Below are 23,413 nucleotides of genomic sequence, written 5' to 3' on the forward strand. Positions count from 1 at the left end.
TAACAAAAATATTCACCTACTTCACAGATAACCAACATTGTACATTAAACAACTGCATTGGAAGAAGGACCCCAAATTCACACCAAGTACTACCCTCATCATGCCTGAGGTGATGGAATTATTGAGTATATATACACATACCACACACTTCCTTAGTTTTTACATCTTTCATTGCAGCTGCATAACATCACAAAAACCTGACCACAAATTAATTTACAATGGAATAGCAAGTGGAGATGAAACTTTAACAATTTCATAAGTTTCTCCCAGGAAAAAAACATATTTTTTGGGATATTTTATTCTTTCGCTAGGATATCATGAATTTCCAACATTAAGTCAGTGCCATGTCAAAACGTCTTCTGGATAGTGTGATATGAGTAATGTAGACAACAAAAGATGTAGGATACTATCAATTCTATATTGGGTATTCAGACCACAACCTAGTAAACAGCCAACATTAACATCTTTCTAGCTCTCCCACAATGTTGATACTCACACCTTTCTGGAGCTGCCATCCATGAAACCCAAATTCTTTGCACCATGGTATACAATAAAACTCGATGACAGTAAGTAGTGTATATGAAAGAAAATAAATTGTGCCCTACCAAACATCAAGGTAGACTCGGAAAATTGAAAATACTTTGCTTCAGAAACAGTATCACAAATCTTCTAGACATCATGAACTCCTTCAGGAGCACCACCTAATATAAACTCTCATCCAACGTTGTGAAATTATCCTCTAGAGAACTGCATATTTTTTTCTCCAAACCACTTAGTAGGAAAGATCCTATCAGCACTGAATAAAAAACATTTTTAAGTCACAACTATCACATCATTGATCTACCAAGCCCTTGGGAAATAATTAAAAACATCTGCCACCATCTATCAGCAAGACAGTTACGCGCCAACTACCAGCTACAACACTACAGATTCAGTTTCAGACCTAGAATCAGCTGTGTAACAGTACTTGTCCAAGCTGTGGATATCACCCACACTTCACTTACCACAGATATTTGTCTCTTTTGGTCGCTCTATATCTTTTGGTTTTATTCATTATTGTCAAACATCAAGCCCTGAACAATATCTTGTTAACATGCATGTAATGTAAAGCCTGTCTACTGCACTTGAGTGCTTCCAACTATGTAAGCAACTAACTTGTTCACATGGACACCTCCAGACACCAATGAAAACCAGTAGCTTATGGAGGAGCTATTGCCTCTACTGTGACCTTCAACTTGAATGTGGAGCCTCTAATGGCTCTTCTCTCAAACACAGTATCAATATATACCAAGATATATAACTAACTAGATTCCCACCCATGCCGTTTTATAGGTCAAGTGCCTACCTCAAACTGGATATGATTAAAGCACACAGGGACCTCATCACCAGCATCAGCAAACAACCTAAAATTCAACAACACCTGTCCATCAGTAAGCTATACCTAGTAACTTCTCACCTCTCTTTATAGGTAAACTCACTCCCATGTACCAGCAGCCTCTTAAAAATGTCTACTATCAAGAAAACTCAATGAACCTTGCTACTCCCTCTTCCACAGAGGAAAGAAAACATTTTTATTTGCAGACTTTAGAATGACTGTCCAAACACTGGTTTCATCCCATTTTCTGGTGATGGCAGTTCACTCCTAGACCATAATCTATGACTCACCTCAACTGCTCTGAATAGTGCCTTGTATACTGCTCCTTACCTCATTAAAAGACTAAAGGATTGTGACCACATTCCTGTGAGGTTGGTGGGCATGCATTTCCTTGCACCCACCCCCACTCTTTTGCCCACCCCTGGTGTCATCCCATTAAGAGCACCTGTTGCCTCAACCACATTTCTGTGGCCCTCATACCTCACATTCCAGCCCACCTGTAAGCCTCAGGTTGAGCGACTGATGTCAGAAAACACATTTCCCTGAAACAGCATCTTAATGAAAACATCTTGAGCATGTGTGCAATGGAAAGCTTGTAAAAAATAATTTTGCATGCTACACGTAAAGACACCAGGCAAAAGAAGAACTGCCATCCTAGACTTCAGTGTTTAAAATTAGTGTTGTTCCTCACATCTGAAAACCACTGGGAAGCATATCTACATCTACATTTTTTGACATTTTGATTTGTTTCTATCCACTTTAGCATCCATTGCCTGCTCTGAGACCTCTTCTATTGAGCTGCTTGTTGAAAATAAAGTTTTAAATTACTGATGGGGAGTTTAAGCCCCCTTACTAGAATGCCTGAATCCACATTTCACTGTGGAAAGCACTACAGAGTCTATGATTTAATGGGCTAGGCTGAAGGAGGAAGATGTAACTCAGGATGAGGGTTATACAGAGTAGTAACAAAGGCACAAGGTTGAACTGTGGGTACTCAACCACACACAACTACGATAATCAACACAGGAGAAGGTTCTATTGCTAATCTCTCCATTTTGTGTATCCTGTTTACTATTGAAACTTTGCAACACGACTGGTCTGAAGATGACTACTGAGAATCTTAATGGCATTATTATGTGTAGGCTTACTTGTTTGCTCTCTAAACATTATTGGCCAAACCTGCCCAGGTAACAGACCAGTACATATTACCTGGCTTCACAGCACAGTGAATCAGTATCAAGTAGAGTTAAGTAGAATGCGCTGCTGTTGCGCCTCAGTGTTTGCGGAGTCTGGGAAGTTGGCTGTGCAACAGGGGCTCCTCAGAAGGATCACAACAATGAGGAAGGAGACATAATAACATACCTTTGTGATGTAAATTACTTCACTCAAAGACAGTGAGGGCTTGCTGTTGGTGGGTAACTGGCCATCCAGGCCCCGATCCATGTAAAATGTTGGGCTTTGTGTTCTGCAGTAGAGCTCAGTTTTTAGTGTTCCCATTAGTCAATTATCCTCCTGCACACACTTAATTTTCAATTTACTCTATACAGTAATCTCCTGACCGCTAAAAATCACCCTCCTGAGATGATCTTCATGCCACAGTATCTTTGGTCTTTTTGCCCTTTTAAGTGCATTTCCACGCCCCCCCCCCCCCCTTCCCTGAAAAAAGTCACCCTGTCACCTGTCCCCCTCTGTTCTGATCTCACCCTTCTATTTCCTTTCCTTTCTGTGTTACTAATTTTCATAATTCATCTTCCTTCTGAGTGGCCTCTTAGCAAAGTGTGGTGATAAGAGTGTTAAGAGTTAAATGTTGCTTATACATTGGTGTTTGCTGCTAAGGTGGTTGTGTTCGATCAAGGACAGCATGTGGGAAGTTTAGGCCTTGGAACTGGGAATGGGAGCATTTCATGCATGTGGGGATGGCACAATGTTGCAAGTGTTGTGTTGAAAGTGACATGCTTCCATTGGTCTGGGTTTGGTGTTGTGACAGTGGAGAGAAAAAAATGGGCACACGCATCAGGGGCCGATGCACACTCCACACGTTTTGCTGGCTACCCATTTACATTTGTGGACATGCGTTTAGATACTTCAGAGGACAGAGGAGTAGGTATGAATTAGGAAGAGTAAATGGGCCTACCAATTAAAGGAGGCACTGTCTTCAATTGGCGGGCCTAGTTCTGGCCAGTGCCAAAGCTCACAAAAGGCAACAATGAACAGCTCCGTATAGGTGTCCGGAATGGCAAAAGCGTTGGGAATGGTGACACATGACAGAACCATCGGGAAGGTCATGGATTCACGACCAGGAATGGTCTGGTTCCAGGCACAGATCCTGAGGGTCCTACTGACGCTGAACAGAGACCCACCGGCAGAAACCCAGTTGGAGCACCTGGTGGATTTGTAGGGCGTGAAGGCTCTCTAGATGGCTCCTTTCACCCATAAATGAGGTGGATGGCCTCATAAAACTCCTTAAGTTTAGCAGGGTTCTCTTTGGCAAGCTCGGGAAGGTGCAGACCAGACCCGGGGTTAGGCTTCACCGGGACATCGTGGGAGTGGTGACTCAATTAGTGACATTGTTCCCATACCATGTCCGATGGCTTGGACCAGCGCGGGGAATTAGAGGAACGCTTTGACTTTTTTTGATTCATTTCTGTGGACTTACTCGATTAAATCAGGGACTGAGACGACAACCAACAAGACCTCCCTCATAACCAGGACCTAGAGTTCTGTGGAGTAGTTTGGTGTCTAGCAGCCAAAAGCTTCATTGCCTGCTCCCAAATAGCCTTCAGATAGATGGCATTACAATCCGGGCAGGCCTTAGAGTCATGGTCCAGCTCCAGGCACCAGAGGCAAAGCAAGTGGGGTCTGTCACCGACATATATGTGTGAAAGGCACCACAAAGCCTGAAACCTACAGGTTTCTTGGGTGACATCTCTAGTAAGAGAAAAAGAAGGCACACTGGATAGGAAGTATCAACAAAAATTAAAAAAACAGTCAGTCAAAAAATTACTGAAGGTAGCTCAATCCATGTCTGCTCTAATAGTGCAGAAAAGAAAGAATGGAGGTCAGTGCATGCCAACTCCTGTGTAGACTATGCCAACGATGTTGATGCAGAGCACGCAGGGGTACTGCTCGAAAACGTTCATATCCAGTCTGGCACCTGGGCAATATTCTAAAGTAAGGAATCTGGGGCCATCGAGTACTGATATGATGTGCTGTGTATCTGCTCTCTCTGGTGTGCTGTATGACAGATCTCTCTGTCAGATGAGATAATGAAAGTACGCCAAGGCTCTAAATATTGTTATGAAGAACATATGCTCACGTGTCTTCAGAATCTGAGTGCTCCTCTTCTTTCAGAGGCTCATCTTCTAAGTCATCTATTTCAAGACTGTCATCCTCCTGTTCATCTGCCAAACCATTGGCGTCATCCACAAATGTTTTGAAAAGCTTGCTAAGATCTGGAAGTGAACAGGTTCTCAGCATCTAAAATGAGAAGTAGGACAATTGAGAACCTTCATATTTAAAACTCAATACATATTTTTCTGAAAGGCCTTAATTGCCTCACAGCAGCAGTGTTGTACAGTGAAGATTACAATGCTTGTTGAAGGTTATATAGAGCTGGTCTGGCATTTACCATTCCACTTCTTTAAAATGAAGCCACATGGCACTTACAAACGGATAATTCTGTTTTGTCCTGTTATCTGGTATGGGGAGCTGAAAAGGTTCACAGAATCTAGTCACCCAGAAACCAGTAACCTAGATGTAGCGATTACAACGTGTAATTTCCACGAAATATTTTGAACCTCATCTAGGTGTTAACATATTACCATTAATACCCTCAGTAAGATCACTGTTATAGGAATTGTGTTAATTAAAATACCCCCTTACTTAATTGCTCTTTAATGCTTTTGTTCTCTGTTGAGGCATGTCCCCCCATCAAAACACCAATATAATTGTGTATACCAAGCCTAAGTGAAACAGGTTATTATTCACAGACAACTGCATTAATAAAATAAAAGTACCAAATATATCATGGAGACCAGCTTTGTTCTCCACACTCAACAATTTGGAAACAGCTCTTGGATCACTGGACCACCTTTGAAAGCATCTGCCGTTTCATAACACTGCATGATCACCAGTTAGCAGCTTAAACCCATCTGTACTTGCTGTCCACCTACATTACAGTGCTCACACAATTAGTTCTGAACACAGTATAAAATGGATGGGAGCATCTGGAACTACACTTAAATTGATCAAATCTTTGATCATCAACCAAAAAAAAAAAAAAAAGAAACTTTCATCTCACTATTGGTGAGGCCTAGTTAAGCAAAAGAAGTGTAACAAGCAACTTGCAGGGCGTCAGCACTAGATCAGCTCCGCTGTTCAAAGTGAAGCAGACCCCTCTAATGCAGACTACCTCTTCAAACTACACTCTCTACAATTCTAGATGCATGAAGAGGAAACACAAAACCACCTCCATCTGGGAGCCGGTTCTCAGAAACAACATATTTCAAACGTTTTTGGAGGTGTGCCTTGATGGATAAATCAAAGCTGCCTGGGCCTTATGGCATCTAAAACTGTGGTTCTAAATTTGAGGAAAGTCAACACACTCTAGTGTTCACATGGCTTGAGATAGTAGATAAGGACTGCCACCCTCTCCCCAAATGAGAAGGTCAAGTACCTGATCATCATAATGAACACACTGTATCCCCTTTCACAGAGGTTTTGCATCAGTCAACCACATACAATAGACAGACAACTGCTATATCTTGAACATACCAAGAAATCTTCTGTAGCTGCTGAATCAGTGTACAGGTAAAGCCAGACAGAAGCGTGCCAGAAGGATAGACTTCAAAAACTCTGCTCAGTCATGTGCCCCCAAAAGTTAATACCATAAACTGCAGAGGTTGCACATCAAAGGGACAAGTATATCATTACAGCAGAAAAAGCAGAAGCTCATCTCCACTGCCATGTGTTCATTCTATGGCTCTGTTCTGATCAAAGAATTGCATGCAGGATATTTTGAGCCATTCACAAAGCATTCAGTGGAGTGGAATGGAATACCAGTAGATGCTGTAACAACTCTACAGACAGCTCTGTTTCAGCAAAGCATACTTTATAGTCCTAAATCTACCATGCTCTCATCATGCACCTAGTAACCGCCCAATCACACTCCTACCCACCCAAGCAAAACTCCTGGAAAGCACTGGTTCCAACAAACTATCAACATTCCTGGATGACCACCTTATGCTTCTATATGCTTAAGCTTAAACCTACAGAACATGTTACTTACCTTCAGTAACACTCATTATGTGGATATTCTATCGAACTGCAGGTTCCTCACATCGTGAATATATTCCCCAAGTGCCAGACTAGATCTGGAAGTTTTCACAGCAGTGCTCCCACATGCATTGAGGTGGTGCAGTGTGGCATTGCATTGGTCCTGTTCTGCCCAGAAAGTGACTGAGCAGAGCCGCAACTAAATGTCACCGCTGAGCCAATGTCAGTTACTTATGGTCTTTGATAATGTAAAAGTTGAAAGCTCTTTCTGATCGATGTACTCTCTCCTCCTTCAAGGGGTTAGGCAGAGCAAAGAATGCTGGGAAGATTGTAATGGATTGCCTGAAAGTGAAGGGGGTCAGGTTTTTGGCAAAAAGGAAGCCCTGATGCTCAACACTACATTTAAATGTGGTGCAGGGCAGCTGCACCAAGAGAATCTAGAGTTCACTCATGCAATGAGTTGAAGTGATCACTGTAAGACAGTTTTTAGTCAGCCGTCACGATGAGTAGCTGTGCATTGGCTTGAAGGTGGTTCCCATGAGGCACTTCAGAACCAAATTAAGGTCCCACTGTGGCATTGCAAACGTTTTGGGAGGGAACATATGTCAAACCTTTATTAAATCTGGGTAAATGGAGTTCATAGACGGGTGTGTGTGTGGCAACAACCTTCGGGTGGTAGATCGAACAAAGTCAACTGCTGCCCCTCAGTCTCCACGCATGGAAGTGTAGACTGTGCAGGTTTGGGTGCAGAATCCTGTCCTGTTGCTGAAACAGAAGATCCTCCGGACACAGCCTGATCAGAGACTGGTGCCCAAGAGTTCCGTGTACCACACTCTCCTGGAAACACATCAGGAAGAATTGATTCAAAGAGGTGGAAGAGAGGTGGAAGGGACTTTACCATGTGATATTGATGACTGCAGTTAGGTGCACAGGAGTGCTGCTGTGGATCTGCGTTGCTCACACAAATAGAGTGAAAGGAATTTTCTACTTCTGTTAGTGAGGGAATATGCAGCTTCTGATATCCTATTCTATGTCCTGTAATGTGTGTGTTGTTATATTTAATAATAATAATGATGAATTTTTTCCCCTTATATAACTGATTTCAATGTGTTTTTGGAAAATCTTCCAATAAGAGAGGATAATTGTGGTATTAAATACAGTACATTTTAAAAGGAGATTACACAAACCGAACATGGCTCTAAAACTACTAACCAGGAGAATGGGTGTGGTTTGACCAGAGAAGAAATTAGTTCATTGGAGAATATGAGAGAGAAGTTAAAATCATAAGGAATCAGAGAGCAGAAGGATGTAGATGAACAAATAAAGGAGGAAGACTTTGGACTGTTGAATATACATCGTAGGTTGAGGATGGAGCTGGAGCATTTAGTTGAGTTGTGTATGGTATGTATATGACCTATGAAAAATGTTAAGGTACAAAGTGCAGGAGAAAGTATGTGTGAAAGAATCTATAAGGTGAGTGGAAATTATTTATTTAGTGGAGAGCCAATCTTGAGAGGAATTTATAATATTTGTAGAAAGAATGCTTATTGTAACTTATTGCAAATTGGACTGGTTCTTCTTTTCTTGCTTTTGTGTTTCCTAGAGTTTATCTTATAAATGAAATCAATGAAGCAGTGAACCTAAATAGAGTGATAAGCATGTTTGGAAAGGTTGTTTTAGATATATTAGGTGCTATGATTCCTTCTATAGGTGTGGCAATGAATGATGTGAATATCTGATGTCTATCCACTTAAGTTCAGAGACTTTCAGAGGATGCAGCTGGAGTTTTGAAGCAGGTAAATGAAGAAATGCTGCTATTACGGCTATGATCATGCAGAATGATTTAGTGCTAGACCTGACAGCTTTGGGGTGGTCTTCCCCACAACCTTTTGCATACCTCCTCCACTTTTCCGACCTCATTTTTGCTGGTTCTTAGAACTCACTGCACTTTACCACAGCTAACCAGTGGTAATGTGCTCTCTCCCTTAAACATGGTAACATTGGCTTATCCCTAATTGGCATATTTAATTTACTTATAAGTCCCTAATAAAGGTCACTACATGTGCTGAAATGCCACTTGTGGGCCTGCAGAACTGATTGTGCCACCCACTTAAGTAGCCCTTTATTCATATCTCAGGCCTGCCACTGATGAGCCTGTGTGTGCGGTTTGACACTGCCCTGTCGACCTGGCAAAATAACACTTTTGACAGGCCCAAACCTTTCCTTTTTATACATATAAGACATCCCTATAGTAGGCCCTGGACAACCCAGAAGGCAGGGTGCAATGAATTAAAAAAAGGGACATGTACTATTTAGTTTTTCACGTACTGCTAGTGAAAAACTCCCAAAGTCGTTTTTTACTACAGCAAAGCCTATATCTCCCATAGGATAAGATCAGGATTACCTTATTACATCTTATAAGTGTAATTCGCAATCTGAAAGAGGTAAATCTTTCGAGTTTGGCGTTTCTGGGATCACAATTTAAAATCACAACTTACGGTGAAGTTGGATTTTAAATTGCAATTCCGAATATGCTGCTTTTAGGCATTTTCTTACTTTAAAAGTAACAAGGTGATGGATGGAATCCTTGAATTAATCTCAGCCATTAGCAATCGCTTTGGGCTGCATCCCAATCCAATGTTTTTTTGCCCACCATGCAACTGCAGATTAGCCCCAGCCATATGCAAATCAGTCTTGACCCTGCTCCTCATGAGAATAGGCCAGCTCAAACTTACATGCCAGGTCCTCCCTGGACCAGAAACAAGCATCTTGGGTCCGGTTTTGGGGTATCAACTCTCACCAGCCAGGCTAGCTTGAAACCAGTGGCGCACTGAGCACGGGACCCACATCTAGGCATACTCTTTCCTCTTAGGGCGATTATAGGAACACAAAAAGATGATTATCAGAATGCTGAACTATGTCAAACATTCACCCCCAGACACAGGAGCCATTGGGACTACAGTCAGGTGGTGTCTGCAGAGCAGGTCCTACCGAACACTTTCCACCAAGTTGTAGTCGCAGACAACTGAGAGAGCCATCTATGGGGGGCAGGAGTGTCTAAAATTCTCTAAAAGTTGTTGTGAGCCATGCCATGACTGTAGATTGATTGCTAAGCAACAAACTGGAGTATACTGCCATGAAGAAGGTAGACCTTGTGTCTCACCTGGAATTGTTAGGATTTAGATTGCTTGAGTGCATCTGTATGACCACAGGGTCCATTGCTGCACAGGAAGGGACTCAAGGGCTTCTAGAGCCTCGAACAATGGCCCAGACAACTGCCACAGAGCGGGGCAAGAGGTGTGTGAAAACCAGTCCCTGAGGTTCCCATGCTGGAGGTTGATGGGGTCCCTGAGGAGGTGATCCCCGGGGCAACTGGGGATGACACTGCCACCCCAGGTAACCTGCCTGAACTTGCTGGCTGGTAAGTTGACAGTGGGCACACCAGGGGGAATTCTGCAAAGTGCAGAAAGAGTGTTCCACCCTTGAGGGCTTGAGGCTGCAAGCCTCAGCTCAGGCAGTTGGTGAATCCTCTGGGGATCACTTAATTTACTGGGAGAATGATCTCCTATATATAGCGAGTATAAAGTGCATGAAAATCTTCCTGGCCTCTGGGCCTAGGCAATGCTGAAACAAAGCATACTTTTTTTCTCTTGGAAGAAAACATCACCCTCAGTGACATCCAAATACACTTCAAAAATTTCCTTCCATTGATCCCAGCTAACATCTTGGAGACCAGCATTTGGAAGAAAAGAAGAAGAGGAACAACATTCCACTGAATGGTGAGTAAACTATAAACAGATACAGAAGCAACTGAAACGTCCCACAGCAATCCACTAAAGAAGAACGGATACTAGGTCCAACTGTTTTTGAGTTAACTCTTGCCCTGGAAAAGACTTGTAGTAAATGTTGCAATAAAATGATGATTCTCCAGTTGCCATATATACTTGACTATCAGACATACAAAACAAGATATGGAATAAATGAAGATTCTCTGATTGCCAAATACACGTGACAATTAGACATGCAAAATAAGATGTGTGCATCACCGATGAGAGGCAGTAAAGAAGAGTCATGCTTAACTAAAAGTATGTACTTTATGATGCAGATACTTTATCCCAAAGGTGATAATGCCATATCACAAACAGTAAAGATTCACTTTATTTCAAGTGACCATTACTGTTTCCCAATGTGTGTACATCACCTCTACACAAGCCTATGTATTGAAGGAGTAAAAAGGTAGGAACTTGGGTACACACTTTATGCTAGGTGTGTGTCACAAAAACTCTTCCCAGGCATGTTTATAATTATTAAGTATCCCTTGACCCCTGATCTTGTGCGCAGCTCACCTGCTGCCAGATCGCTCCTCATGACTAGGACTGCACATCCAGCCCTGTGTGCCTGCAGTTCGAGACCGCAGCTGGTAGATCCGCTTAGCTTCGCCCTGAGCCACCTGCCTTAACTCCTTCTATCTTTATTTTGTCCAGCACTGTGTTGTCTCTTTTTCCATTTGAGCACCTGTCATTGTTCATGTTACGTTTAATATTGCTTTCATTTCTGATTTTGGTGTCTGATTTTAGTTACTGGTACATTGATTATTGCTTTCATTTCTGATTTTGGTATCTTATTTTGGTTACTGTTAAGCTTACTATTGCGTTCATTTCTGGTTTGATATCTCATTGCCGCTGCTCCCACCCCACTTGCTCCCGCTGTTTTCATCCCACACCCTCCTGTTCACGTTCTCCACCCTCCCGCCTCCCTGTTTGCCATTCCCACCTCCCAGGACTACTTATGTAGGCCGTTATGCACACATGCACCTTTGGTGCGCCAAAGGCAAGCCCATCTGCATCGGACCCCTAGTCCTACTCTCAACTGCTGCTACTACTCCGAGGAGCTGAACCCTCGACCCAAACCCTGAAACAACCACTGCCTCACATCCACCTCAGGATCAACTAAAGGAACAGACTAAAGGAAACTTCACCTGCCACCACTGACTGACAGGACCACCGGCCCACACTGGAACCCACCGCCCCATGGTCGACCCCAGGACTACGTGCAACCTGGATCGTATCCTGCTCAACACCAACTCCCTCTGCAGACATGCCACAGAAATCTGGGACACCATCCCCTCCCCTGGCGTCGCCTTCATTACAGAAACATGGCTCAACGCCTCCTTGAACCCGACATCACCATTGCTACCCCAGATGGCTACAAGATGACACACTAAGAATGCGCCAACAATACAGATGGAGGCATCACCTTCAAGGAAACTATCCATTGCAGCACAAACAACAATGACCTCATGGAACACCTCAACGTCCAACCACAGACCAAAGCCAAGACCACGCTAAGAGGCACCCTTGCCTACAGACCCCCAGGACCCTAACCAGCCTTCTGCAAAGCCATCCCAAACCTCATCACCCCCATAGCCATCGACTCCAACTACTACACCCTACTCTACATCTCAACTTCCACACTGAGGACCCCAACAACACCCACACCACCACCCTTCTGGAGAACCCAAACAACATTGGCCTTACCCAGCTGGTCACCAAGCGCACGCACAAGGACAGACACACACTGAATGCCATTTTTTCCTACAGCGACAGAGTCAAATACAGCCACGTTGCTGACCTCACCTGGACAGACCATGCCATCATCTACTTCACCATCTTTGACGTCAAACAGAATATGGCCATGCAACCAGCTACCTCCACCACTGGTGGAGCAGGATAACCGAGACCCAGTCGATACAGGCCCTCAAGCTCCAACCATCCCAAAGTCTCAGAAGACCTGAACCAAGCAGTCCAGAACTTCTCAGCTTGATCACCGACAATGTTGCACCACGACAATCAGCAAAAACCTGCAAATTCTCGAAACACACCAGGTGGTACACCTCAGAACCATCTAACGCAACTGCTACCATCTTGAGAAAAGATGGCGCACCACCAAAAAACACTCTGACGGAACCATCTTCACAGCAGCCCTCAACAACTATGACCTACGCATCAAGGAAGCCAACAGGACAGGCATCACTGCCTGCATCAATGCCGCAGCCAACCACATGAAGCAACTCTTCAACATAGCCAAGGAATTCTCCAACAGCAGTCCCACGTGGACTACTTCCAAAGCATGATCGCCACCATATACAACAACGTCGACCCCCAACCCGCTTCTCTCGCCCTTGACGACCCCAACCAAACAACGTACACCAGCCACATGATCACCACATGGTCCCTGCGTAACATCCACGCCACTGCATCCATCATGACTTCCATCCACTCTGGGGGACCTACCGACCCCTGACACCACCGTCTCTTCCACCCCGGACCCAACCCAATCAGCACAGAACTCAGCAGCATCCTCAACACCTCCATCTCCACATCAACCATGCCCAAAAAATGGAAACACACCAAGGTCAGACCACTTCTAAAGAAACCCTCTGCTGATCCCAATGATCTCAAAAACTGCAGACCAATTGCCTTGCTCCCCTACTCAGCTGAGGTACTCAAGAAGGCCATCAACCAACAACTCACCAAACATCTTGAACTGAACCACCTCGTCGATGTATCTTGTAGGAGGTTGGCTCAGTTTATGTTGTGCACCTATGATGTGGCACTCTATACTGAGTCCAAGCAACCCTTAGTGCTATTGTTTAGGTGTCCAGATATTGAAAGCTCTCTAGAGGTAGCTGTGGTGAGCAGCAAAAGTATACTCAGGAGGACTATAAAGCACTTGCAATACCACAATAGTCAGCCAGTGACTGTCCCACTAGAAAGAACCACACCAGGTGTTGCAAAAATAAAGTATTCTTTATTACAACACTACTTATTGCTAACATTGGTATAGCTCCACCTAGAGATATATACACACACAGAATATACATTCAGCAACAAGCAGGAAAAGCACAGAAATACATGGGACCGCCAAACCATACACTAAGAAAGTGGTATAATAATGGAGGTGAACAACCAAGCTAAGTGTGTTAGAATCCCAGGAGCTAGGGGAGTAAGAAACTTCCAGAGATAAGTACCAGAAATCTCACAGGTGCCTGGGTGCAGAATTGTTATTGAGCACGGTGTCACATAGGCTAACACAGGACTGTTGCGTTTGGATTTTTATGGATCCTGGGCCCTTCCCAGTGGACCCCGAGGAAACCAGTTGGCGCAAAGACGGTTGGATAATATCCCCACCTGTAGATACCCAGAACACTGCAGTACCTACACCAGGGAGCCCAGGTGCATAGCGGTGTGACGTCAGAAATGTTCATTGGAGTCAGTGGGAGCCTCGTTTGTCCAGCTGCTGGCGCGACCTATGGACCAAGTCGGTGGAACCCAAGGGTGGGTTCCGGACAAGAAAAACCTTAAAAGAAGGGGACAGTGTCCAGACCACTCTGAGATGTCCAGGTGGTGCAGGTAGGCAATGCCCACCCTCTTGGAGGTGAAGCTCCTGCGGACAGTGAAGGAAGAAGTCCAGCTGATGCAGGAGATCCTTGGTGTCGCCCACGAGCTGTCCCACATTTGTCACCGGACTGCAGGAGGGTCAGTGGCCCTCAGGACCACCAACAAGCCTTGGCAAATGCAAATAGTTGTTGCAAGCAAGATTGTAGGTTTTTGAGGACCAGCAAGGTCCTAGTGACTCCACTCTTGGAGAGGAGTCAGGGCAGGCCATAGGACAGCAGAATCCACCAGCTGGTCGTTGTCATCTTGAGATACATGTGGGTGCAGGGCAGTGGCTCCTTCGCTCCAAGGGAACTTCTTTCCTGCTTCTTGGATGCAAGCAGAGTCCCTGTGACCCTGGAGGATGCACAGACATGAATATTGAAGAAATCATGCAGGAGCTGGAGAACCAATATTCCGGTGACAGTCTTCCCAACTGGATACAGTCTTGTATCACTTCAGAAGCAGACCAGCAGCAGTTCTGGAGCCCAGGAGCAGGAGATGTCTTGCAGAGAGTTCCTTGGAGAGTCTTGCTCGATGAATCTGAGGAAGCACCCTTGGGGAAGCCCTTAAGTAACCCTAAGAGGGGGTTGGTCAATATTTGCTGTGATCCACCTATCAGAGGGCGTCAATAACTTAATCGCCCTGGCATAACCAGACAGATACTCCCAGGGGCCTCTACCTATCTTGTTTCCAAAATAGCAGGATCAACCGGCCACCTGGCAGAGCTCTGTGCACCTCCCTAGGGGAGGAACTGGGCAGGGGGTGATCACTCCCCTCACCTTTGTGTGGTTTCTCACCAGAGTGGGTAACTGGGGGTTCCTGCACTGGTGCAAACTGGTTTATGAAAGGAGGGCACCAAACAAGCCCTTCAAAGCAGTCTGATGGTGCTCAGAGGCCACCCAAATCTAGCCCAGAGAAATACATTTCAAAGGGAGAGATGGTTACACCTCTATGCTACAGGAAATCCTTTGTCCCACCTTCCCCTGCTAGAGTTAGGCTCAGCAGCAGGAGGGCAGAACAGTGTCTAGGGGTCTGCAGCAGCGTGGTCTGTCAGGCAGACCCAGCAAAGCTGTACAGGCAGAACTAGGGGATCATCTAAGGAACCCCCAGAGTACATGGTATCATGCAACTAACACTGGAATCAGTGTTGTTGCATGATTCCAACATGTTTGATACCAAACATGCCAATGTTTGGAGAAACATTATGTAGTTGGACCACTCGTATTCACCAGTGACCCATACATAAATTAAGACGGCTTCCCTGCACTTACAAAGCCTAGGGAATGGAGTCTGGGGTTTGTAGGGGTACCTCTGCTTTTGCACGGCTACCCTCACACTCAGGAACATGCACCCTGCCCTTGGGCTGAAGGGCCTACCAGCGGGTGACTTACAGTGTCCAGTGCAATGATCGCAATATAAGGCAAGCCTCATCTCTAAAGTGAAAGGTGCATGCACTATTTCACGTAGGCTGCAATGGCAGGCCTGCAGACACAGTTTGCATGGGCTCCCATAGGTGGCATAATACATGCTGCAGCCCATGGGAGACCCATGGTGTACCAATGCCCTGAGTACCCAAGTAGCTTATACTAGGGACTTACATGTGTGGCACCAGTATGCCAATTGTGGGGTGTAAGAGATTACCAGCAACCAAATTTAAAGGAAAGGGCACAGACACTGAGGTCCTGATTATCAGGATCCCAGTGTACTACACCCTAAACACACTGACAACGGGCAAAAAGTGGAGGAAACTATGTCAGAAAGATGCTACTTTCCTACACATCTTAATCAGGATTCCGTGCCAAACAAAGCATGGAGACTGCACTGATCGCCGCCACAAACGACATCCAAACCCTCCTTGACTAATGAGAAACTGTAGCTCTGATCCTCCTCAACCTCTCAGCCGCATTCAGCATGGTCTCTCACCACAGCCTTACTGACAGACTGCACAACATTGGCATACAGTTTTGTGTTAAGTACTCGACTTACAGTTCCAGACTTCGGGGAATAGGATGCTCACTGGTCGGGGCCCAGGATCACCCCAAATTTACACCGCCAGCAACACAGGGCTGGCCAGGTGCAGAGGTCAAACTTGAAGTTGGACTTAGAATGGGATCCTATGGAGACTGGGGGCACTGGGAAACAGATCTGCTAGCAGGTAAGTACCTGCGACTTTGGAGGGCAGGCCTGGGGGTTTAGGTGAGCACCAGGGGTGGCACAGGTCAGCACCAAACAAACACTCTCAGCGGCAGCCGGTGCAGGGTGCAAACACAGAGTTGGCCTCCCAATGCTTTTCAATAGGGTGACCCCAGGGGTCACAAAGATGCTGCAGGCTGGGTCCAGGGGGTCGGTTTTGGGAAACCACAGGCTGGACAAGGAGGAGGGCTGCCTGCTGAAAGTCACTGGACGAAGGGTCAGATTCCCCAAGGCCAGGGGGCAGCAGGTGCAGCGGTACCTTTAGGTGACGGGAATCTTCGCCCAGGTCTCTTGCGGTCAGGGGAGTCCTCCTGATTTAGCCTGCGGGCATCGTAGTGTTGGCCATGAGGGGACAGTCCAGGGTGGACACAAGGTCGGAATTGCCTGGAGACCCACTCTGGACCGGTGGGCCACCTGGACTCGGGCCATGGGTGTCAGGTGCAGAGTGGGCATGACTCGCTGATCAGGGGCAGTTCTGGAGCTCTTTTGGAGGGTTTCTTCTGGACAGGGCCACTGTCCTCAGGAGGTCTTGGTCCTCTGGTGGGTAGGTAGTCCTCTGGTGGTCTGGAGAGGTCACTGGTCCTGCAGGATGCATTGCCTTTTGGTAGCAGAGTCCTTGAAGCTGCTGGTAGGACTGGGGCCAAGTCGGTTGTTGTCTGGAGTCTTCACTGCTGGGGGTTCAGCCTAGCAGTACTTATTCTTTCTTCTTGTCTTGAGGTCACCATGAATCTGGTGAACTAGGTTCAGGGGTGACCTTAAATCCTGGATTTAGGGGCATTACAGGGGTCAGAGGGCAGTAGCCAATGGCTACTATCCCTGAGGGTAGCTACACCATTCCTGCGCCCACTCCCTTTGGGGAGGGGCGCACATTCCTAACCTCATTGGTCCCTGTCCTCCAAACCAAGATAGAGGATTCTTCAGGGAGGTGTGAAATGTAGCTAATAGAGAAAGAAGCATTGGCTCAGCCAACTGGTCTGGCCTTTAAAGTGCACGTGCCAAACTATGAAAGTATATGCATGGTTATGCCAGTCGCGGCAAGCAGAATTGCCCAGCCACGGTGCTCCCAGACAGACTGAGAGCCTGTGCATGCCCTCTCCAGCCCTGCAACTGTTTTGCTGGGCTGGAGAGAGCCTGCTGTGCATGTGTCTTTGGCTGGCCCAAGATGGCCGGCCAAACATACATGCGCATTGTGCACTCCCCCACAGTACTCATCACAGCCTGTGACCCCGCCCCTTTTACCAAAAAATGATAATAAACACAGTTTAACAGTTCAACACAGTTTATTATCATTTTTTGGTAAAAGGTTTGCAGCTGCCGCTGCTGGCGCTGGAGGGTGGAATGACCCTCCTCCGCCCTAATGGAGGCGCAGCCACTGGTTTATGCAAAAGCGGGAATTTTGGCACTTTTATATAAAGGTTAATTTACTGATACGCATACATGATCTCTTTAGTCAGCATCATACACTCTCACAATGTCAACATCCTCTCCTTTGCCAATGACAAGCAACTCATTATCTTCCCAACAGACAAACCGCCCAGTACCTGGTTCAAGTTCAATGCCTGTAAGACTGAAATCGGCCATTGGATGAAGACCAACTGTCTAATGCTGAACACCGACAAAAACATAATTGTAATCTTCGGGAAGAGCACATCACTGTGGGACTCTACCTGGTGGACATCAGACCTAGGACTGACACCCATCACCCACGTATAGTACCTTAGGATCATGACTGACAGCAAACTCAACATGACTGCCGAAGTCGATGCTGTCACCACCTCATGCTTCCATGAAGCATGTGGAGGAATATTTTCAAATGACTCCCAATCAGCACCAAGAAACCCGCCTTGCATGCCCTGGTCACAAGTAAGCTGGACAATGTTAACACCTCCTATGCCAGCATGAACAAAAAACTGACTTGAAGGCTGCATAGCATTCAGAACTTGGTGGCCAGAATCACTCTCTATCTTCCATGCTGCGTTCACATCACACCTGAAGGAGTTCCACTGGCTCACCATTCACAAACAAAAATTCAAACTCCTCACCCACACTTTACAGACACTAACACTGGTTCAGCATACCTCAAAAAGGATATCTGCTTACACAAAACTTCCTAAGACCTATGCTCATCCAGACTCCTACTTGCACAAATCCCATGCATATGGAAAACCGGATCTGGCTGTCAAGCCTTCTCCTACATCACTCCTAAAGGATGGAAAGACTTGCTGCTCCTCATTTCTTGAGTTCTGAAAGAAACTGAGGACCTGGGTTTTCAATTATTCCCACTAGGTCCTACGTGGGCCTGGACTCACTCCTGCTCTGTGCCAGGATACCCTCCTGAGGGGCAGGGCGCTCTACAAATCTGCATACATTACATTCCAAAAAGCATGCTTTCTGGACCAAGAGCCAGCTTTCTTCCAAATTTGGTGTAATTTCGTCCAGCAGTTCGGGCTGTAGTTGTGTTCAAAATCTCTATGGGAATATGTGTGGGAAAAATGTGTTTTGCGACTCCCACGTCTTCTCGGCCTCCAGCTTGATGGATCACCCCAAAACTTTCAAAACAGCAGCTGAACTGACTGAAGTATAAGTTTTGAAAATTCTGTGAAGATTTGTCAAGCGGCCCCAAAGTTACTGGCAAAACATAAAATGCTCTCCCTAAGTCAACTAGGCCCTAAATGTACCTACTGGCGACCACTATATAGATATATATATATATATAATAATATAATAATACACTGGAAAAATCACATGTTAAATTGATGTTATAATTCGGTTTTGAAATAGGGTAAAAACTACGGTTTAAGTACAAAAAAATACAAAAAACACCAATTTTAGTTTACTGAGCTAACTATAACTTGCAAGCAAATGTGGATTCTACGTAACAGACAGACAAGCAAAGGTAAGCAGCAGTAAGGTACGCCAGGGCGTGAGACCCCCAGCATTAGGGAACGGTGGCTGAAGAGAAAAAAGTGGGACCCAGCTACAGACACTTTAACACCAGAATATTGGGAGGGGGTGAAAAAAATTGCATGAGTGGGAGAGAGACCCTGCTCATTTCAGTCATCTCGCTTCTATACATTTAGGATTGTAAAAAATAAATACAGCAAGTGATGATTTTTTTGTCAACAAAGATGTACTAATTTACTTTGTACGTCATCGGTACTCCGGATTAATCTTCATTTTTTTTTTTTTTTACTGCAGACTGCCTTTTTATCCAACATATAGTTTGATAATATTTCCACATATTTTCAAGAGAGATCGAAGTGCTCAAAAAGTATTAGAGCTATCATGAGTGCAATAGGGGCGGGGCTCAGCGAATCTGAGGTAAGGTAACTAGTAGTATGGGAACTGTTAGTGTGAAATTAAAAAAGATTCAGAACGTCGTTCCTAACAGACCACTTTCCCCTCACCTACTGATTTTCACACTGATTTGGACCCTTACTCATGGTCACTGGCACACCTTTACGAGTTTAGAACTGAGTGACATGTCAGTTTATTAAAAACATATATACAAAGCATTTCATTTAGGGGGATTTTGCTTGTTAAGGGAGATTTTAATAGCGCAGCAGACACTTCAAAAAAGGCTGCAGGTTATACTGAAAGATGCAGCATTACGCCACTGTAGTCCAGGCAACGGTGGGAAAGATTACCCTGGATACCATCAGAACTGTGGACGCTGCAGCCCCACTGTGCTCACTGGGCTCTTTCTGCTGACTCATGTGGTTCTGATAAATGACTCTGCTCTGTGTACCCAATTGCTGATGTCTGTCTTGAGTTTTGGACCCTGCTCTGAATTCTAATACAGTCCCCGCCATGCTGAAGCAGAGTCCCAAAATGGCTGGCAAAACACCCTTACTGAACTGTTGGCAGCCAAACAGATATCAATCAGAACGGGGACAGTTGGATCCGCAGAGGATCTGCATCCCTAGTTAGCTATATTTTTTAAAAATTCTAATATCTCAAGAACTACTGAACGGATTTACACCAAATCACAAAAAGCTCGCTTTCTGGACCAACAGCTCGCTTTCTGCCACATTTGGTGTAATTCCATCCAGCGGTTCAGGCTGTAGTTGTGTTTAAAGTCCCTATAGGAAAATCAATGGGGAAAATGTATTTTGGGATCCCCCTTTTCCTTGAGCCTCGCTCGAACGATCACTTTGAAACTTTCAAAACAGCAGCTGAACCAACTAAAGTATAAGTTTACAAAATATCCTGAAGATTTGTCAAGTGGCACCAAAGTTATTGGCAAAACAAAAAACATTCTTCCTGTGGGAACTAGGTCCCAACTATAACTACCTACTGGAGATCACCAGTAGTTTTTTTTATATATATATATATGGAGTGATGAACAGGTGGGGCAGAGAGAGAAGAAAGACATGTGTTCCATTGGAGTGCTAACAGACAAAAAATTAATTCCCTGATGTCTGGAGTGGAGGGATACAGGTCTTACAGTCCAAACGATGGTAAAGAAGCTATGCTCCAAAAGAGGAACAAAAATAAGTAAAAGGGAGAAACTGATCAAATAAAGAACATTGAACTGAAATAGCTATTAAAGACATCCAATCTTGTGCAAAGGGTTGACCCAACCGCCTCAATGTATTATTACACTGCAGACAATAGGTGTTCAATCACAGAAGCTATCTGTAGGCGAGAACTCAAAATCATGGCTGCCCTAAGGTACATATTCAGGATATAACATGTGCATTTGGTCTGACTAAACAGACAATAACAGAAGTACAAGTTACTTACCTTCGGTAAAGAAATATCTGGTAGAGACATATTCTAGTTGCAGATTCCTTATCTTAGAATTTCCCCCAGGCGTCAGACTGGATCCGGAGATTTTTCTTGAAGCAATACCCTTGCGCATCGGCAGGTGGCGTTGGTGAACTCCACGGGCGTCGTTTGCGTCGTGGTCGCCGTGATCAGGTCGGGAGTAGTATATAGACGCCGTCCTCGCGCAGTGACGTCAGTTTCTTACTTTCCACGCCAAAGCGCAGAGCCGCCAAGAACACAGAGAATGGTGCACTAGAGCTAAGGACCTGAAAGGGGTAATCCCTGTCCCTAGAAATCAGTTCTCAAGCGGGGAGGATGGGTGGGCGGTAAGGAATCTGCAACTAGAATATGTCTAAACTAGATATTTTGTTACCCAAGGTAAGTAACTTGTACATCTGATAGAGACTTCTAGTTGCAGATTCCTTACCTTAGAATAGATACCCAAGCAATGCCATTGTCGGTGGTGGGCTGCGAACCAAAATCATACTAGGAAGTCCTGCAGGACCGAACAACCAAAATAGCTGTCCCGACAGACCTGACTGTCCAGTCAGCAGTGCTTAGCAAACATATGCAGGGACGCCCACATAGCTGCCTGGCAGATATACAGGTCAGGAACTCCGCGTGCTAACGCAGTGGAAACAGCAGTTGCTCTGTTAGAATGAGCAAGCAAGTCCTCAGGGGGTTGCTTCTTGGCCAAGGCGTAGCACATTTTGATGCAAAGAAGCACCCATCGAGAGATGGTCCGCTTTTGCATTGCCTTCCCTTTTTTCACACCCTCATATCCAATGAAGAGTTGATCGTCCACCCGGAAATCTTTAGTACGATTGAGGTAGAACGCCAACGCTCTTGTTGGGTCTAGACGGTGGAGTCTCTCCTCCTCATTGGAAGGATGTGGGGGTGCATAGAAAGTAGGCAGAGTGATGGACTGGCCTACATGAAAAGGTGTAACCACCTTAGGAAGGAAGGAAGCCCTAGTACGCAACACTACTTAGTCAGGGTGCACAGATAAGTATGGAGGTTTTGAGGAAAGGGCCTGAAGCTCACTCACTCTGCGAGCATAGGTAGCGACCAGAAAGACAGTTTTGAAGGTGAGGAGCCGCAAGGGACAATTATGCATTGGCTCAAAGGGGGTACACATCAAATAAGTAAGTACAAGATTAAGGTCCACTGAGGCATGATAAATGGAGTGGGAGGAAATAAATGGGTGAGCCCTTTTAGGAATCTACTCACAATAGGTGATTTAAAGACTGAGGACTGATCAGGTAGCCTAAGAAAGGCCGAAATGGCAGATAAATACCCTTTAAGGGTGCCCAAAGCAGAGCCCTGCTGGGCTAAAGAATGAATGAACAGAAGGAACCTCGGATAGAGGGGCGGAAAGGGGATCAACAGATTTGTTGGAACACCATGCCACAAATTGATTCCAACGACAGACGTATACAGTTTTAATTGATGGACGCCTGGCTGCCAAGATAACATTGCAGACTTCGGGTGGAGGGGCAAAAGCCTTCAACTGGCACCGCTCAATCTCCACGCATGAAGGCGGAGGTTGGACAGGTTCGGGTGAAGAACCGTCCCCTGTTGCTGTGACAGAGGATCTGCCCGAAGCGGCAGTCTGAGTGCAGGATTGATGGACATGCTCAATAGCTCTGGGTACCATACTCTCCATGCCCAGTCCGGAGCCACCAAGATGACTTAGGCCCGCTGATTGTCTTGAGAACTCTTGGCAGAAGAGGTATAGGCGTAAAGGAGGCCGGAGTTCCAGTCGAGACGAAAAGCGTCTCTGATCGAGTGGCGCCTTGGAAACAGATCTAACCAAGGCTCTTCCCACTGCTGAAAGAGACCTTGCGCCACCTCCAGATGGAGAGACCATTCGTGATCGGCTGTCGATTGACGGCTGAGTTCGTCCGTTCTGGGGATGAGGGAACCCGCCAGATGTTGAAGCATCAGGGAAATGCCGTGCTGTTCCAGCTACGTCCACAGGCGTAGTGCCTCCTGACAAAGGGTCCAGGACCCTACCCCGCCCTGTTTGTTGGAGTGCCACATGGCGGTAGTATTGTCTGTGAACACCTGCACCACTTTCCATTTGAGAGAGGGAACAAATGCTTTCAACGCAAGCCTGATCGGCCGGAGCTTCAGCAGATTGATATGGAGCCCAGACTCCGCCGGAGACCAGAGTCCTCTGATCTCCCCCTCTCCCATGTGGCCGCCCCAACCCAGAAGTGACGCTTCTGTCACTATAGGTAGATCTGGTTGGGGAAGGGAGAGGGATCTGCATGGACCCAATGCGGATTCGAAAGCTACCACTGCAGGTCTTTCGCAGTCCCCTCCGAGATCTGGACTAGGTTGGAGAGATTCCCCTGAT

General features: G+C 45.7%; 1 protein-coding gene across 5 annotated transcripts in view; it reads right to left on the reverse strand.

Annotated features, from left to right (window-relative positions):
- The window catches only part of NEK1 (NIMA related kinase 1), an 800,483-nt gene that overhangs the window by 99,357 nt on the left and 677,713 nt on the right, over positions 1-23,413 (reverse strand). For all 5 annotated transcript variants that reach the window (XM_069244156.1, XM_069244192.1, XM_069244183.1 and 2 more), the window contains one exon: positions 4,692-4,852. In XM_069244156.1, the coding sequence (XP_069100257.1) occupies positions 4,692-4,852 (161 nt within the window). The remainder of the gene's footprint in view (positions 1-4,691; positions 4,853-23,413) is intronic.

The sequence above is a fragment of the Pleurodeles waltl genome, chromosome 1_2, assembly GCF_031143425.1.
Source record: "Pleurodeles waltl isolate 20211129_DDA chromosome 1_2, aPleWal1.hap1.20221129, whole genome shotgun sequence".
Lineage (NCBI taxonomy): Eukaryota > Metazoa > Chordata > Amphibia > Caudata > Salamandridae > Pleurodeles > Pleurodeles waltl.